This window comes from Passer montanus, unplaced genomic scaffold, assembly GCF_014805655.1.
Source record: "Passer montanus isolate IOZ18808 unplaced genomic scaffold, ASM1480565v1 scaffold39, whole genome shotgun sequence".
In the NCBI taxonomy this organism is placed as follows: domain Eukaryota; kingdom Metazoa; phylum Chordata; class Aves; order Passeriformes; family Passeridae; genus Passer; species Passer montanus.
The window spans coordinates 2,011,972-2,031,035 of record NW_024368707.1 but is presented as its reverse complement, the minus strand read 5'-3'; the positions used below and the strand labels follow the sequence as shown (position 1 = coordinate 2,031,035).

General features: G+C 44.6%; 1 protein-coding gene across 1 annotated transcript; it reads right to left on the bottom strand.

Annotated features, from left to right (window-relative positions):
* Positions 1 to 559: 559 nt before the first annotated feature.
* ILDR1 (immunoglobulin like domain containing receptor 1) lies at positions 560 to 18,825 on the bottom strand. The gene is made up of 9 exons (XM_039717741.1): positions 18,784 to 18,825; positions 18,274 to 18,454; positions 15,193 to 15,363; positions 13,067 to 13,216; positions 12,301 to 12,420; positions 12,009 to 12,155; positions 7,562 to 7,693; positions 5,758 to 6,563; positions 560 to 4,622 (listed from the first exon to the last, which is right to left on the bottom strand). The coding sequence occupies exons 1-9, from the start codon at positions 18,823 to 18,825 to the stop codon at positions 4,581 to 4,583; spliced, it is 1,791 nt and encodes a 596-aa protein (XP_039573675.1). The 3' UTR covers positions 560 to 4,580.
* Positions 18,826 to 19,064: the final 239 nt, after the last annotated feature.

Here is a 19,064-nt window from a genome sequence, read left to right as displayed (position 1 = left end):
GCTGGGGAAATGGGAGGACAGAAATTAAGCCTACTGTGAGACCCCGAACAGATTTCCATCCTTATGTTGACCACTTATTTATTAGGTGACTCTCACATGTGGGAAGTGCAAAAAGCTCAACCTGTACCTTAATTTATCAACCAAACAAGACTTCTAGAGGACTTTTCCTCTCATGGTGCTCCAAATGCTTTAGAACCAAACAGTAAGGGTTCTCATTTTACAGATATGGTAGCCAAGCTACAATGAGTCACATAATCGAAGAGGGCTGCCAGTGGTTTCCAGACATTTTTCCATTCTCTAGGTATTTATCCAAATGATCTTTTTTCTTAGAAAAACAAAACAAAAAAAAAGTGTCCCAAAATAAGAGAAAAAAAATCCCACATACAAGCAAATAATTTTGCATTTTTGTCTGAAAAAAACCCCCAAAACAACAAAAGATTCTTACTGATGTGTAAAAAGGTTAACTCAAGAAATAAGAATAGACACTTTTCAGTTCCACTTCTGGTACAAACACTAAAAAGCAATTTATGGCCTAGGAAGAACACACCAGAGCCACTGGTTGAAAGTTATATTGTATTTCAATTATACATTTTACAGTCATTGAAGAGAATCTATATTTATAATATTCTTTTACAGCTGGAATAACATTTAGAAGATCAGCACAAGGGATATCATAGGCATTACACTTAGCAAAAACAGGAATGAGCAGTCATTAATTGGAGGGGTCAGTTTAAGATAACTTCAAGTGTAATTTCTTTCTTATGTCAGGTCAACAAATGGGATGTTCTGAGTGGGTGTTTTAAACTGATGTGCTGCAGGAGGTAGTAACAGAAGGGACTTAGCTGCCCTGTGTGGTGATTCATGCTGCTGCAGAGCTTTGCATTGTGGCTGTTATCACACAAAGCAAGTTCCCCGGCCCTGAAGTCAGCCTAACTTTAGGCAGTGCTACTATGAATACAATCCCAGAGATAGCAACTGGGTATTTCAGCACTTTCTAGTGCCAAATGCGCAGTTGCCAAGACCAGATCAATGATTGCACAGAAGCAGCCTTGCCCCCCATTCCTGGAATGGCATTCCAGAATGGCAGGGTGCTCTGCAAATAAGCAAGAAAGCCAGATATTGCAAGTATTTTCTTAATCAAAGAAAAATTACATGATTCTTTATCTCTCTTATGCATCTCTGGTCTGAGGTAGAAAGCAGCTGACTGTAGCATGGGTGACCTTATCTGGCCCTGTGTGGCCTGTCGCTCACTCATTACATTATTTTAAATTAGGGAAACACTAGTGGCTATGAAGGCACTTTATCTGAGAAGATTCATTCTTTGGGGGTAAGGTATAGTCCTTGTTCTTTCACAAGAACAGAAAAACAAAAGTTTAGTATAGCAGTAACTCCCATATGTAAAATATTCAACTTTTTCCATTACGATTGAGGTGACATATGAACATCAGCTTTCTGGAATGGCTAAAAAATGAATCATGAATAAATTGCAATGTAGAAAGAATGAAGCTAGGATATTTCCTACTGTTATTTCTTTCAGTGTGCTGTATTGGAGGTGCTCAGTTCTCTCTCTCTCTTAAAAAGGCAAAGACCCTGTGATCTTACTGGAAAAGGGTCCACATTGTATTGTGCAATGCTGCCACAATGGGCTTCATTTATAGCCAATTAAAATCAGAAACAAGCATCTAAAGCTGAGCCTATTTCCTTCCCACTTTCTGTCCGATTGTAGCTCTAAAGCATGCAAAGACAGATTTCCTTTGTTGTTATTTCACAGCCCACCAACTGGTGCTTTATGAACCACAGTGGTTTGCAGACCAGTAAGCCTGGTATCATTTCTGCTTCCCTGCAGGATCACCCAACCTACTCCTGCCACAATTTAAGAAATTACAGAATTAACACAGAGATACAATCAATTTTCCCTGAAGAGTTTTGTTTAATGTTTCTATAAACATGAACAAAGCGACTGAAGAGGGAATCCAGTATGATATAGATAAAACCTCTCACATTTCACAATTTGTGAATTGTGTTCACAACCTACAATTAGTCACCCTAGCTCAATGATGGGGACTAGAGGAAAAAATAAAGATGGAGGGCTCCTTCATAGGTGTAGATTAGGAAGCACCACTGCTGTTAGCGTGCTCATACTCCAGCAGCTGCAGCAGCTGCTCCTGTTACAGAGAGAGTCATCTTGGTTTTCTTGCAGTGCAAGCAGCTGCTTGCTCTTGGGAAAACTTGCTGGATATGTGTTGGCTTGTACACATTTGAATGTGAAGGAGAGTGAACTCCTTCCATGCAACCATCTCGGGATCTCACCACAGGTCTCAAATAGCCTCAACTCTTTGATGGAGAAAGGGGCAGCCCTTTCCTGAAACCTGGACATTTGGCCTAGGACAGGAAAAAGTTCCGTTGCATGATGTATGAACCTACTGGAGGCACAAGAAGAGAGTCAAATTCCAAGTAACCAATTCAGCTTCCAAGGGTAGAATCTGCAGGGCCCTGGCTATCTGCTAAAAGTCAGCAGAAGGTAAAGCTAATGTCAAAACTGGTTGCTAGTTTTGAAGAAGCAGCCCCATATAATTTTCTGTCATTGCAGTCATCATAAATGTCTCTTAACTAATAAAAATACCAGTTCATCATACAAAAAGGTAGTTAATAAAATCCTAAGCACGTCATAAAATTAGAAAAAAATGATCCACAGCAGTGGCTGATAAATTCAAGAATGATCCTAGCTTTGCAAGTTCTGCAAACACAATTCCCTATATTTCAAATGTGACTCATGGGTCAATTCACATTGTCCAGTCTGGACCTAAATGCAGACAAGTACTATGCTAATTATAGCCCTTCTTTCTTGAATTCAAACATTGGAGTTACTCTTTTAGCTCTTTTTAAAAAAGAAATTGTGATAGCCATCAGCTGTGGGCAAAGAGACCCTCTGCCTTCAAAAACTGGGCCTCCAGTGCTGAAACAAAGTCAACCAGAGAAGCTCCTTGGTCCTTCTGCTTTATCTCCATAGGCAGGAATTATGAATAAGCATGTTCAGCCAAGAAACTGTAGGAAGATGAATTGAACACCCTGGAGTAGCCCTGTGTTGACCAGCAACTGCATTGGATATCCAATTAGGATCATTTGTTCAAAGTGTGATGTTTCCCATCATTGTCCAAAGAAAAGAAAAAAAAGGAGGTGGACAAAGTGAAAGCCTCTCCAAGTTTTCCAGAAAAAAAGTATAAGCACATCAGTAATTAGGACATTAAAGAACAAACAGTAGCAGGAGTCCATGTGGCACGGGCTGGGAAATAAGCTAGACAAGACAGTCATTGGTACTGGCCAATCTTCAGTGCCTCTGGGTTACAAAATAATTCACAAGATTCTCCAAAAGCTCCTTGCCAAACTGGAGTCTCTTAAATCCAGGAAGTGCCTCTGGCAAGACAGTTTCTCCTGGAAACAGCCAGCATCCACAGAGCTTCTCTTTCTCTAGCACATTTTAAATTAGAACAGTGGATTAATCTCATCAAGGAGAAATGACAAGTCCTCCTTCACAACTGGTCTCAAAGCACAGAGAAATTCTGTGTTCTAGTCAGGGTGAGAACTGAGGAAACCCTACAATCCACTTCCAGATCAGATGCACCACACATGCAGGGTTGGTGTGTCAGGGTAAAGATCAAGGACAGTAGTAAAAATGGTGACTATAAGACTTCTTCAGAGTCCTTTATCCCACCCCATTTACATGATACATGGCATGGAGAAGAAAGGAAGACTACAACATGTATGGAAAAGAGTACATGGCTTTGGCAAAATATATTCACCAAAACCATGCTTCCTTGAGGTGAAGGAAATTCTGGCTCACTGTGTAAAGGAGAGTAGTCATACTTTGCTGAGTCCCTGTAGGGAAGAACAAATCTTGGTAAATTTAGCCCTTTAAGTTTACAAATAAATTCAAGTCTGGATGAAAGGCTAGAACAAGTATCTCCTAAGGCACTAAGGTATAAGCTCAAAGTAGAACAGGTTCTTTCAGTCAGTAAAAAGCAGATAAGCTGACAATTTGCAGACATGCCAGTGAGACCTAATTACACCATGGTCCTCCTGTTTGGGAAAGAGGCTTAGTGGGGACAAAAGGAAGCCACTGTCCCAGCTACGCTGAGCAGCCAGGCACAAGCAATAAACATTACACATTCTGAAGCACAACAAAGGGCCTTAGAAAGATGTTGTACCTCCCCCCACAAAGCTCTCAGGGGACTGGATCAGATGACCTCCAGAGGCCTCTTCCAATCTAAATTATTCTCCTGTCTTGTGACTTTACAACTCTGTGAACATTGGAACCTGCACCAGCATTCTACAGATTGGGCTCCTTGCAGTGCCACTGCACTTAATCAGGAGAACTGGTATCTCTTTAAAGACTGGAATACACTGTTTACTTAAAAAATCTGCTGTTTCTACTAGAATGTTTTAATGAACCTCAGCCCATTAGAACTTAGCCCAACCTTTTATTGCTGTTTATCTGCTCAATCAAAAGCAGCCAGGCCAACTTAAATAGTAGAGAAACTAGGAGGAGTTCAGTGGGAATCTTAGTTCTTCCAGTGCTGACATTAAATGACTATGCTTCTTCCACTGTGGGAACTTCCTCTGTCCTGCAAGAGAAAATAAAAGATTCAAGAACAAGGAATGATGAAAGAAAATCCTATGTCTTCCTACCTGCTCTGAGCACTATAACAAAAACCATTTATATGTATATACACATTCCATCTGGAACTAGAATTGCACTTCCTTGCACAACACAAAAGGGAAAATGGTAATGGGCAACATACAGCCCCTCAAAATACTCCCAACCTGTAAAATTTTGCATATGTGTGATAAGGGACACTTAAGATTTTTTGATTTAGAAGAATCTTCATTTTTTCAGGGGGAATACACTGTGTAATTTGGAGATTAGCAATTGGACACACAGCTTTTCACACTTAGGTTGCTACCTAATGTCCAATCCCAGTGCAAACTGAGAAGAGCTGTGAACAGTAGCTGCTGACTGCCCACATAATGTATGTTCAGTTCTCAGGAGTCCCAACAAAGGAGTCATCCTCTTCCACCTGGCCTGGAGAAAGACACATTTTTCATCCATGCCACCCATGACCTTAAAGCCTATTTAATGTAGCTTTATGGATGTTTTCCCATATGTGTCATCTTGAAAATATCATCCACATTTTAAAAGAAATCAGAAGTAGACCAGCACCAGAGATGGTTACAGAGGGATGGATGCTGCTGCCTAGTCTGGAAGTGCTTTCTCTCCAGTCAGTACCAGAACCGCTATTTTAACACCAATATACACACAGGATCCCAAAAGCCTCTGGATAGGGACAGGAATATAACAGGTTACCCTGTAGGGGAGTTAATTTATTTCAGAATCACAGAATCATAACATGGTTTGGGTTGGAAGGGACCTGAAAGATCACCTGGTTCAAATTCCCTCGCCCTGGGCAGGGACTCCTTCCACTTGCTCAGGGCCCCATCCAGCTTGGCATGGAAGGTTTCCAGGGATTTGACTTTTTACTTTGCCCTGAATACACTAAATGCAGGCAGTGCCTGTGAAAAGGCAGCCTCAGCAGCCTGGGTACTCAGCAGCCTCCTCATAACCATGCTATGCAGAGCACTCCTTGTTCCTTGGCCTCTGTTTGAAAGACAACAGGCTACAGGAAGTAGAAAACATTCTCTCTCACTCCCTAAATCCCACCTTTTCCCTTAGATAGGAAAGGACAAAAGCAGCTGACTCACCGAGCGGGTCCCTGCGCTGCCTTTGTGCTTCTTGTCCTGAGCTGGGATGATTTCTAAGGAGCGGTAACTGGGGGGTTTCTCTTCTGGCCACTCCCGGGACCTGCGGTTCCTCCGCCTGCGGTTTGACACTGGCACACGGACTTGCTCTTCTGAGGAGCTCCAGGAGCCCCTGCGAGAAGAGGGGGGGGAGTAGCTGTGCCAGCTCTGGCTAGAGTAATTGCTCCTCCCAGCACGGTGCTCGTATTCTCGCCTTCCCCCGAGCTCCTGCCTACCAGCACGATGGTGGCTGGAGCGCTCCTTGGTCTCCTCTGGATAGAAGCTGCTGCTGCCCTTCCCTCTCTCAGCTTGGCGTGGGGGTGACAGATCCCGTCTGGAGTGCTGGGGCCTGCCATTGTAGCCACCTGTTCTCTGCCTCTGAGGAGGATCCTCTCGCTGCCTGTCCCAGGGCTCCTGACTGTAGCTGGAATGCGAATCCCCACTGGAAGGCAAGGGCCACCTCCGGTTTTCCCTTCTGTCTTCTGCTGCAGAGTCCCAGGGCCTGGGGGTGCGGGCAGCTCTTTGTGGCCTTGAGGAGTTGCTGCTCCCATGGATGGAGGAGATGTGGTCAGCATGAGGAGGTGGCACAATGTCGGAGCCCAGCGAGGACAGCAAGCTGGGCTGCACAGCCTGCCGCTGGTGGGAGGGTGGCCGCAGCTGGGACATGTTCAGGTTTTGGATTTCAGACTCCAGATAGTCCAAAACACCGTTGTTATGGGAAAGCTGGGCTTGTGGCTGCACCAGTGGAAGACTGTTCTGCAGAGATACATCTAAGTATAAAAGCACAGGAGAACACATCAAGTCAAGAGGAAACACTGAAGAGAAGGCCCTTCTGTACTCATGATCCTGGCTGAGTTGCTTCTCTTCTCCTGCTCCACCTCACTGCAAGAGCTGCACAAGTCTCAGGCACCACAACCAGCACATCCAGACCACATGAGGTATGGTGCAAAGAGTAGTAACTAATAAGCTGCAGCATGACCTAACATGTTTTAGGCAGCACAGAGGTAAGAAGCCCAGCATACCTGGAAATATAGTCTGTGTATTTAGAGGAACATTTTTTTTCCTAGAGCACTGATACCAAATTTTATTTATAAATAATCAGAGAAAGACCAGTGTTTCCTTTTGCATTTCATTGAACTGGAAGAAATACTGCAAAAGAAAATGAAAATAAGAAAATTTTTCTATGTATGCACACAGACACACACATATGTACAGATATAAGCAACAAATGAAGAAGAAAATTCTTCCTGGTTCTTAACGAAGAGTCCTTAATTTTTTCCTGCATGCAGGCTAGATCTGTTGCACAGAAGTCAGTTTGCCCTTAATCACTTGAAGACTAGACATTTGATAAGAACTCAAACAAATGGCACCTCACTTGTCATGTCAGTTTTGGCTATAAGGAGTTGACCGTGACCAGTGCAGCAGAACAAAGAGACAGTACCCTGCTCTGCCACACAAAGCAAGATAAGCTGGGTATATTTACCCTGCAGTCACTGGGGTGTAGCACAGATACACCTTAGTTAGTATTAAACTGCTTCACCCAGTACTGAGCCCAGCAGGACACTTAAGATAACAGGCAGTTTTTATGCATCCGGACAAGTTTATGGTGCGCTGCAGGTGTGGCAGAGCTGTCTAGAACATGCAGTTATGCTAGGAACATCCTTCTCTCTTTTCTGGTAGAGAGGCTAAAGCCTCAATGCTGAACTTCTCAAACAAGTTACCTGTTTCTCATCCTGATTTCCCTCTGAAATGATGCCCATAGTCTCACCTTGTTGCAGCAGGGGGTTCAGCTGGTAAGAGGAAAGTTTTGAGTTCCTGTCACCAGCTCCATAGAACATGCTGGGTGATAACCAAGGTGCAAGTGCCTGAGCCCGCTTCATGAACTGGTGCCGTTCCAGTACTGCAAAAGAAAAAGAAAGCTTACAGCACCTCTCCAGAGGGCACAGCTTGCAGATCACACACCATTTTGCTTCACAGGCTGTAGCCTTTGAATACAGGAAGTTCACAAAATTAAAATCTCTCTCCACCCCATGACAAAGGTAAAACAGAGCACAGGGAATTCCAATGCAAAGTTGTACATCTTCAAAAAAGTACCTAAAACAGAAGAAAAGCTTTACTGCCCAACATTCTGATGCCAGTCCCAGCAACTGGGAAACAAATAACACTATGATTAAGTATGCAGCACATAACTACGTTAAAACTTCCACTTGCCCTGTCATTACAGAGTAGAGCTGCAGAAAGGTGGGAAATAATGTTTCATACATCAAGACATGCAACAGTTTTCTTTCTCTCAAAATTCTTTCAGCTCATCACTGGTCCCTTCCCCTTTTGGCTTTGACTTCCCACTAAATGAGACCTTTCCTTGCCACCATTATGTGGGTTCTGTCCAGATCACATTTTCCACTGTACACTTCATCATTTTCTCTCTGTTTCACAGAGAGGGCACTCAGAGGTGCAATGTCCAGCTTTTCCCTTTCTAGTCTTTTGATGACTCTTCTTGTCACTCCATAATTTACCTCAGAATGACAGCTAAAATTAAATCCTCTAAGACAGTGTGGTCAAAGTGGTGAACTTCCTGCTCTCAACAGTAATGTCCAGGGTGCCAAAAGAGCAAACAGTGGAAATTTCTCTCTTTCACAGCGCTTCCATTGCTGCTAACTCCAGACCCCTATTTGTGGGGTCAGATTCCAATTTCACTTCACTTTTCTCAGCATTTCTATTTCACCTCCTCAACACAGATAAGCTCACTTGCCTTCAGACCTTAGCTCATTGCTGCTTCTTTTGGGGGAATACCTAAAAATATCTTACAGAAATTTTTCTTATTTATTCTACCACAAACAATCAAAACTTAAGTTTAGAAGCAAGTAAATTCTTCAAGTCCCCCACCTTACAAAGCCTGGTTTGTATGTTATTACTGGCTGAAGCTTTTCAGCAACAATGCCTTTAAAAATTTTTCTTTTATGGCTTTCCTGGAGTTTCAGAAGTGACTTTTACTGCAGCCTCTTGTCTGGTCAGGCATGAACAAAACATTACAGTTCAAGAAACAGACAGGAACATAATTGCCTTTGAGACTTTTACCCCTCTGATTAATCTGGCTGAAGCTGGCTGATGAAATTAAAAGCTATTGGAGGGAAAGAGACTAGGGATAGACAGACAAGTTGACTGCATAAGATTTACTTCTTTAAGAAACCAGGCTACAGCTAAGCTCCAATTAATTCTGTCCCCTGGGTTCACTGCAGCAGGCAGCATTTAGACTGCATGCTCTTTGGGACTGAGCTCTCCACTTTAGGTAACACTCCAGTTCTTAAACATGTCTTCCTTCAGCTGTTTCACTGGATTTATCCAGAGCACCACTTGCAGCAAAAGAGGGACTGACCATGCCCCTCAACACATCCTTCCTTTTCTCCACAGTTCATGCAGCTCCACTTAATTCTCCACTGCAAACTCTATCTCTATCCCCAGTCTGGCTTCAACCAGAGGGAACTACAAAGCCGGAAACTTCAGGGGTTTTAATCCTAATAATCTGGTATCCTCAAAGCTGTGTGGTCTGAGGTAGCAGCTTCCAAGAACTTTATGTCAAATTTGATTTTTTTATTTTTTTTGTCCCAAGGGATATCCTTCCAGTTTACATTTCAAATTTAGAGGATAAGAGAAAGAATACAAAGAAAAGGGATAAATAGAAGGGGAAGGCCTTATCTCTCCATCTCCCATTCCTCCAGTTATTACCTTGACAATGTCCTAGAGTCTGCTGAGTATACGTCCTGGGGTTTTGACCTTGGTCTTTGCCCTAGGAGTAAGAGATCCAGCACCTATAGGCACACCTGCTTAGCATTCTCCCTCATAAGGTAGGAAGGCTGTCACTAGGACCAAAGTCATTCTGTCCGTCATTTTCTGATTTCGCCCTACAGCTAAACAAATCCAGAATTAGTCCTAGTCTTCCTTTATTACCACCAGCCCTTCTTCCTTCCCCAGATACTTTGCCTTCCAATTTGAATCCAACACATACTCTGATTTCCCATCTGCAAAACAGAAGTTACACATCTTTTTAAAGTGAATGTATTTATCTGAGGAAGGTCAGATTCACCCTAAACTCCTACCCCCTACCTTGCTTTGCCAGAAAGTTGTGTTGCTCCCTCCATTTACTCTCTGTTGGAAAAATCTGTTCTTCACCTTTGACAGACTTTAACAGGTGCTGGGCCAGTATTAAAAATAAAATATTTTGCAACTTAGTGATACCCAGGTGCAAGTATATCCTAGTTTTCCCTGATTTATTACTTTAAGAAGTCCTCAGCAGAAAAGGACCAAAGGAGAACAGAAGGAGGTCATATGTATATTTACTCTGATGGGCTTTTCTCAGAGTTTTCCACGGGGAATGTAATTGGCTTGCTCCTGGGGCATTTCTACTATGTCTGTACATCAGACCTGAATTACTCAAACAATGCACTCCTTTTACTGCACGGTTCAAACCCATGCTTGTTAATGGCGTGATTCACAGCACCCACGACTATCCTGTCGCACTGGCACCTGTGACTGCTCAGCAGATCCACGCTGTCCTCTAGTGGCCAACAACGGGGAAGGAAGCACCCACACACCCTGTGATCGTACACAGGTGAGGATTTCTGCCTTCTCTTCAGCTGTGTGGAATGTTATTCCTCAGCACTGTTTTCAAGATGTCCCCTGAATCTATCTTCTTGTGGTTTTTAAGGCCTCCAGTTAATTTCTTGGAGTGCAAAAAGAGTAAGTCAGAGGCAGGAAGAAGTAAAGAGAAGCAGTTCAGCACTAATAGGGGAGAGAAGCAGCCACATGGATGCTTTGCAAAGTGGATACAGAGGGCAGGCAGCTTGGATGTAAATTACAGACACAGAATCCAGCATACAGTCAAGGAGTCTGGACTTGTCTGTATTTTCTCTCATGAACATGGAGAAATTTAGAAAACTCTGCAAGAATCCCTCCTCTTTAACAGGCGGAAATAGCAGCAGTCTGGAGTGAGCTGTAATCTGCAGCACAGAAAAATAGAAAGGAGCTCACACAAACTCTGAATCTCTTTTTTGCTGAGAACTAGGAATTCTGGAGGTGTGAGTCTCCCATCTCCATCACCTTTCTCCCCCTTCAGAGAAACTGATTTTTCTGCCAGATTTCCATAGCCTCCTCAACACTACAAAATTTACATGACAACCTGTCAGGCCTCCAATGTTTAGTTCTGGTTTTAGCAATAAAAGGGTTGTTCTGCTCACTCTTTGCAAGGGCTAAGCTTAGCAAATTAAGCTTAAATCTAAAACTCTCACAGTTTACTAACACTCAAGCTATAGCTGTTTTAAAGGTAAAGGCAAGCCTGAAACAGAGATCCTTGTTCCTAAATCCTCTCCTTGTAGCATCTGGGGAAGAACCTGGGTATTTCAATGATAAATAAACTTACTTGTTGTATTTTGCTACTGCCAGACTGTATAAGCTTCAGGGGGACTAGTCTACTTGTTGCTAATCAAGTTTCAGTTACAGGAATGCAGAGGTTATATGAAATTAACAGCCAAAATTCAAACAGTAGCCTTATTAAAAGAACAGGGTCTGGCTGTAGAAACTTTATTACTAATAAAAGCAAAGACAAGAAAGTTTCTTTTGACCCTCAAAACTTCAGAATGCACTTGCAAAGCTGACCAGCAAGGGGAAACCATCTTTCTCCACCTTCTTCTCACTTCCTTCCCCAAAGAAAACCAAACCAAACCTTTTTCTAGTAGTAGAAGGAACAGCAAACATGCAGATAAAAACATGCAGATAAAAAATTTCCAGCTTTTATGTAATTTTTCTCAGAGCAATATACTTGAAAGTAAGGCTAATTTGGAGACTAGTACCAAGGCATTTGCTCGCCTTTCTCACATGCACAGGCATATGAACCACAAGACAGGAAAGAAAGTCCTGAGCTACTCACACAAGGGAACTGATTGTGCCCTGGATGGTGTCAGAGAAGCTGGTAACAAGGTGTGAGAGAGGAGAAACTTCTGATAGTTGGACACAGAGAAGAAAGACTGATTCCATGTATCAGGAGGAGACACCCTCCTGTAATTTCAGATTAGCTGGTCTTGGAGGTCACATTGGCCAAATAAATGTTTCAGTTTGTATGGATGCTTAGCAAAAGGGAGAAAGTGGAGCTCAGCAAGCTCCCAGCCAAGCTTTTGTCTTGACAGAAGTCATAAATGGATGCACATTTGCTTGAACCTCACCTTTCTGATTACAGCAGCATCGTGTTGGACAGCAGCCACACTGGATGTGGCAGCAGCAATACTGGGGGCAGCACTGGCACCAGCATATCCCGATTAGCAGAAGGAGGAGGAGGCCACCAAGAATGATGAGGAGTACTGTGAGCCAGTCTGTGGGAAAAAAGGGGGGAGAAAAAGGATTGGTCCTGATGAATCTGGCCATGGTAACTTACTGAGCACCTCTCCACTGCTGGAGATGTCTTGAGGTGGAGGAGAACAGGAGGAGACATCTTGGCAACAAAGCACAGGCACTTACGGAGAACAATCAGTTTAACTTCTTTGTCCGCATCACCTGAGGTATCTCCTGGTGCTTCCACAGTGCAGTAGTACATGCCATGGTCCCACCACATGACCTCACTGATGACAAGGTCTGCTCCTGTGGGAGAGGGACTGAGAGGTCAGTGGTGACTGACAGACACTACTTTCAGGCTCCACCTGAGAAGAGCCCTCTGCCTGCAGGAGGCAGAGAGTACTGTATATCCCCTCTTCTCAAGCACAGCCATCACCTTCAAACAAGGTGAGTCATTTGAGTCCACTGAGAGCTCCTACCAACAGTATTCACTGCCAGTCCATGTTTTCTGTGTTTCTGGAAGCCAACCCTACTGGTTTTGGAACACATATCACTGTCTCTCTTAGGCCAGCAGTCCCAATGGCTCTTCTGGCAGGTGCAGTATCTATTGCTCCATGCACAGCAATAGATAACACACCTGGACAATTATGCAGTACTTGAAAGAATTAACTGTTTTTTTCTAGCCTCTGAGCTCCTCAGCTGTTGTGTTCTTCAGCAAAATGCTCTGGCATCCTCAACTCAGCCTTATGTTGTAGTGCCTCCAAACACCCTCAGGCCAGCTGGGGACAGGGCCCTTCACTGCTCTTATTCCATTACCATGTGCAGTATATAAGCTACAGATGACATTAGCCATGTTTATGCTTCTCTACACTTAGCAGACCCAGATACTGGACCTGCTATTTATGCTTCTCTTCACTCAGCAGACCCACAGCCTGCCTGGGAGGTCACTCACGGTTCTGAATGGTGATCTTTCGCTGCTGGTAGTCGATGCCCAGCACAGGGTCCTTCTGCCCGTATTTCTGGATGACAATGCGCACCTTCCGCTGGCTGTCATTGCAGTCATTTGAGGGGTCCTGGCCAAGGGCTAAACCAGCCTGGTATGCTACAAACACACATCATCAGAGATGGCAAAAGTTATTTCAAAAGACCAATTTCTATCCTCTTGTGAGCAGTAGAGAAATTATTGAGTACATTGTGTGCAATTGCTTTGCTTTAGCAATACAAACCATGGCTTCAAACCATTAAGTTGCTCTGGAGTACTCAAAAACAAACAGAGGTAGAGCCACAGGAATGGCAGAGATTTTGAGAATGCAGGAGCTGCAGAGGAGATGCCTCCTATACTCACAACTGAAAGAACAACAGTAGAAAGAAGCTAATGGTGGTAGGCTGGAAGGCAGCTCCCAGTATGAAGCTGAAAGGAAAAAAGTCATAAAACACCCAGGAGTACTAGAACTAAACCAAAAGGGTGTTTATCTACCAAGCAAAATCTCTAGACATACAGGAACTGCTCTATGGATTATCTCCCTTTCCCTCCTATATCCCATTAGATGTTGTGGAGCTCATAAAGACAGAAAATAATCCATCATCTGATTTCAACTAAAGATTAAATGTAAAGACACACAAGAGAATTAATGGAGGATTAGAGGCAATTTCTGTACAATACCCTTCTGACAGACTCACATCATAAACCAACTTTGAATTTTCAAGTATTTAGGAGCTGAGATTTGGGAAAATGGCTGATACAGCCAGCATCTTCTGTAAAGAGCTTGCAGTGAAGAGAGATGAGTGCAAAGCTTGTCAAAGGCTCTTTCATTGCTATACCTAAAATGGAGCATGAAGTCCCTTTTGGGGACTACTAGCTTAAGCCTGGGCTAAAAGCACTCACATTGTGCTGATCCAGGGACCCACCTGCTTGGGGACTAGGCTATAGAGCACTTGATAACATGCCTACCTAACCCTCCAGATTGCATAAAGGAGAGTTTGGGCACCAAGTACCCACGGTGAGCTCAGTTCTAAGCGTACAGTTATGCCATGGCTGGCTACCTAAACATTCTGCAGGGTTTACAAAAAATAGAACACAGAATAGTTCAGTTGGCAGGGATGTACAAAGGTTATCTAGTCCAACTGTCTCATCACTTCAGGATTGACTAAAATGTCAAGCAGTATACTACTGATGTAATATCAAGCCATTCCCATACATCCTATCAGCAGATACTAGGGAAAGGAGAGCAGCAGCTCCCTCTTCACTTCCTCTTCTCAAGAAGCTGTAGAGAGCAATGAGGTCACCCCTCAGTCTCCTTTTTCCTGAACTAGACAAACCCAAAGTTCTTAGCTGTTCCTCACAGGATGTGTCTTCCAGGCTTTTTATCAGCTTTGTTGCCCTCCTCTGGACACATTAAAGTACCTTAATATCCTCAAATCCTGGGACCCTGAATCACATACAATACTCCAGCTGAGGTCACACCAACACTAAACACAGAGGGATCATCACCTTTTTGGACCAAGCAGGTATCCTGGGATGCAGTTTGTGTACCATATTAAATGCCCATGAATTAAGGTTGCCTGCACCAGAATGTCTGCACATGAAGTGCTCCCACCACTACTAAATGCTATTACTTAGAAGTCTTCATGCCCTTCAAAATGTATGCATTTCTTCTATTTCCTAAAATCGGTAACATCTGGTCACAGGTATCCACCTCCAATCACAGGTTCCCCCATGGAATCCAAAAGCCCACTTGTTGCAGGGCCCTTGCTTTCAAACATGCTGAAGCATAAGACAGGGCTTCCAAGATTGACTTGTGTCAACCACAGCTGAACTGTCCTGTATTCTGAGTCAATGACAAGGAGGACAAAAGAGCTGCTTTGGTTTTCTATGCTGCGATTTCTATCATCTCATAAGGCCTTGACATTTCAAAGGAAATCACAGACATGACCTGCATTTCCTGGGACTGCAGAGAAATGTCACGACCTGGTTTTTGCATAGGAAGGGGTCAAAAGCCTGTACTACCCCAGTGAGTCTACCTTCCCCTTTCTTCCCACTTGAAGGGGGATTCCTTGGAAGATGAGCTTGACACTTACAAGCTGAGTAGTAGTCAAAGATGGGGTCCTTGCAGAAGGATTTGTAGCGCCAGGTCACCACCACGTCTTGCAGCTGTGCTGAGGTGCTGTAGTCACACTTGAGGATGACAGTGGCAAATAAGGTGGTGTAACGCTCGACATCTTGCACTGTCACCAGGAGCGAGAGGCAACCTGCAAACAAGAACATAGGAGGCCATCAGGCCACAGACTCCTCAGGCCTCCCATCACACCATCTGTACCAGAACAATGACCCAAGTACATCTTCTTTGGCCCCATCCAGGACCTGCACCTATAGACCTCCCAGCCCCTCTGGTGAAGTCATCCAGGGTTACAAACCCTGGTTAGAACAGGAGCTCCATCTTTCCCTGACGGAAGAAAGCTTCATTCAGTCCTCTTTATGGACTGAATTATTTTCTCCAAAGCATGAGGAGCCGTTGTGCAGCACATCACTCTGTGTTCTCCTTCTACATAGGGAAACCTGTCCCAGAAGCACATGGGATGGGACTTCCTTGGCTTTTAATCCTAATCAGAAAAGTTCTGCAGCGCCAAATGTTTGTATAAACACCAAATGAATTTTATCAAGGTCTTGCTCAGACGCTCATCAAATGTTATCTAGTGGTGACCAGGATTAAGACAATACAACTTTCAGGCGTAGCACTGCAGTTAATTGTTTATCACCACTTCAGAACAGCACATGAATTACCCCCTTTTTTCCTTTAAAATTAAACTATCATTATGTATTTGTTATGTATTCATTCTAACAACCTCCACAGCACTTTCCATCTAAGCAGCTGAACATACTCAAGAAGGATTTACAAAGTTTCTCATAAACTATGCTGTAGTTCAGCTATACTCCAGAAACATCTCTATCTTATTTAAACTGTGATAGCACAGCAAGTTGTGCTTGTCATTAACAATAGCAAAGTTATCACCAGTTGCCTTTGATAAGGGAATACAAACAGTGCAGGGCAAGTGTGGGATGCCCTGTTTGGAATACATGCCAGAGAACCAGGCAGGGATTGCAGTGCTGTACTAGTTGCTTCTTAATTGCAGAGCACGACAGCAGGAAAGGCAAGAAAGAAAGTGGGATGCTTGAAGGTAACAACTGTACAGGTCTCCATGAATCAAGACTTGATTTTTATCATATATTCAAAGATTTTCCCTCTAGTCCATGTTTTCAGGATGAAAGCAAGAGAACAAGTTGCTACTGCTATGTAGTAACATCTGGACCACAACTGCAAACTTCACTTTTTGTCAAGCATCTTTCAGTGTCCTTTTAGGCTGCCACCTCCACACTACATTCCAGGCAAATATGAGCTCACACAATTTCCACACTGTGGAAAAGATGCTGCAGAGGTGCATGCTGCCTCAACAAATCATTCTGCAGTAGGGTATTGTCAATGCAGCACCTGCTCAGTTTCTGGTTTGAAATGGGACTCCTTGTCAGCCAACTGAAAGCACAAGCAGAGCAAACTCATTTGCCCTAAGAATGCCACACAAACACAGGCAAAGCCTGGGAAACCACTAAATCTAAGGCTTTTCTGAAAAATAAGATATACATACAGACACTTAAACACACAAAAACCAGCAGGTGTACTAACCTCTAGATAAAACAAGTTTTTACAATACTGTAGTGCTGCAAGGTTCAGACTGCTGACAGGTAGTTACAGTTGCTCTTATTCAAAAGCACTGTAGTTCAACACATCTTGTTTCAGCTTTCACTGTGAAATAGCTGACTCTGGGGTCTTAATGCAGAAAGTCACAAGAAACCAATTCAAACTCTCAAGACTGGCAAAACTGTGATCTCAGTGTCAATTAAATGAAACCATATGAATTCTAACTTGTCAAGGCTCATGGGAACAGAATGTTTTCCATGGATTTCCTACAACAGCATCTCTCTGGCAAGAATAAAACATTCAAAACCACTGTGAGCTTTTTACTAACAAAACTCACATCTTTTTATGGAAAGGATGCTTTCTCATTACCTCTGGCAAAACAGCCAGAGTTGAAGGGTAAGTTCCTTATTTTCTAAAGAGGTTGAAAAACTACTGTTCCTCCCCAGCAAACAGTCAGGTGTTGCTGCATGTTCAGTGTTTCCCATTAACCTCCTCCAAGAAAACTAAAGAGTTGTGATATTAAGGCTGGGTCCTAAATGTGGACTGCATTACTCCACTGCAGGACACTATCTTTCTTACCCTGGTTGAAAAGAACAACTATGGACACCACCAATCTAGTAAGTTTTGGCTACATCTATGGCTTTGCAATGAAGACACGAAGCTCTGGAGCCAGTGTAGCCAAGTTTTGGCTAGAGCATCTCCCAGGAACACAGCTGTCAAGCAAGACAATAAACAAGCATATCCTCCATACTTTTTTGCTTCCTTCAGTGGTTCTCCGTGAAAAACCGAACTTTAAAGATGTATGATCAGCCAAGACCCAGGCATCCAAGAAGCAGAATGGACGCTTTATTTCCAAGAGGAGGTTAGACTCAGTCGACCCACAAAGCCTGGCAGAGTGAACACTGCTGCCTGAGGGCTGCCCGTGGGCAGGGAGGTGAGCTCCTGCTCCCCACACAAGCAGGTGGCCCAGCAGGTGCAGTAACACTGCAGCTACCCCAGAAATCCCCAAGAGGTTGAGGCTTCTGAGCCACAAGCAAAACCCCGGTGGGCGTTTACGAGAGGCCAAAGGGGATCCCTCCATGTCCATGCCCAGCGCCCAGGTCCCAGCCGAGCTGGCCGCATGCGACCGATACTGGAGGCTGCCAGGAAGCAGGAGGCCACTTCCTCCTAGGAGAGAGGTCAGCCGCACCTTTGGGGAGTGAAACTTGTCTCCGCACGGCTTCGCGCCGAGCTCGGGAGAGCCCCGCGGGCGTGAGAGGGCACCACGGGGGAACGGCGTCCGGCCCGACCGGGCCGCCCCTTCCCCTCACCGCGGGGCCGCCGCCGCTCTCCCGACCCCACGCCACCTTAACCCCGGGAGAAACGCGACGGCGCCTCCCGAGTCCCGGCCCCGGCGCCGCGGGGTGTCCCGGGGCAGGGCGGGCCGCAGTTCCGGAGGGGGCCGTGAGCCCCGGGCCGCACTCACCGGCCGGCAGCCAGGCCAGCAGCAGCGCCCACCGGCAGCGCCCGCGCTGTAGAGAGGCGCGCTCTCCTCCTCCTCCTCCTCCTCCTCCGCCCGGGGACGTCGCGCCCACTGTCCCTCCCCTTCCGTGGCACCTGTCCCTGGGCCGGCCGCTGCCGCCGGCTGAAGTCCCCTCCCTCTGTACCTGCACCCTCCGCCGGAACGCCAGACAAAATACCAGCCGGCAGTTCTAGAACTCCTTTCTATCTATCTATCTATCTATCTATCTATCTATGTATGTCAAATGAAAAATATATATTCCAAAACAGGCATTTATTGTATCAAAGTGTTTTATATATATATATATATATATATCCTGAACACACACAGGTGTATGGGAAGTTAGCCGAGCTGCGTCGCCCAGGGCAGCGCGCCCCAAGCGAGGGGCGCACGAGAGCGCATGCTAAAGACTGCGGGCGGGAAGAACATCTGGGGAATTCACGGAATCACAGAATCGGTTCGGTTGGAAAAGACCTCCGAGATCATCCTGTCCAGTCTGTGACCGAACACCGCCATGTCAACTAGACTAGGGCACTGAGTGCTTCGTCCAGTCTTTCCTTAAACACCTCGGGGGACAGTGATCCCATCACCTCCCTGGGCCAATATCTAATCATCCCTTCCGTGAAGAAATTCTTCCTAATGTTCAACCTAAACCTCCTCTGGCACAGCTCAAGACTATCTCCTCTAGACCTGTCGCTAATTTAATTTTCCCGCTGAGTTCTGAAAGGACCGCAACCGTGGCCAAAGCAGAGGTT

What these genes read in the sequence shown, in the direction of transcription:
- ILDR1 (XM_039717741.1), bottom strand. Translation starts at nt 18,825, where the DNA reads ATGGCGGTGTTCGGTCACAGACTGGACAGGATGATCTCGGAG. An exon ending in CTTTGACTACTACTCAGCTT is followed by an intron (nt 13,217 to 15,192) that starts GTAAGTGTCAAG and finishes GTGTGTTTGTAG; the next exon opens with CATACCAGGCTGGTTTAGCC. An exon ending in GAACCCCCTGCTGCAACAAG is followed by an intron (nt 6,564 to 7,561) that starts GTGAGACTATGG and finishes TTTTATACTTAG; the next exon opens with ATGTATCTCTGCAGAACAGT.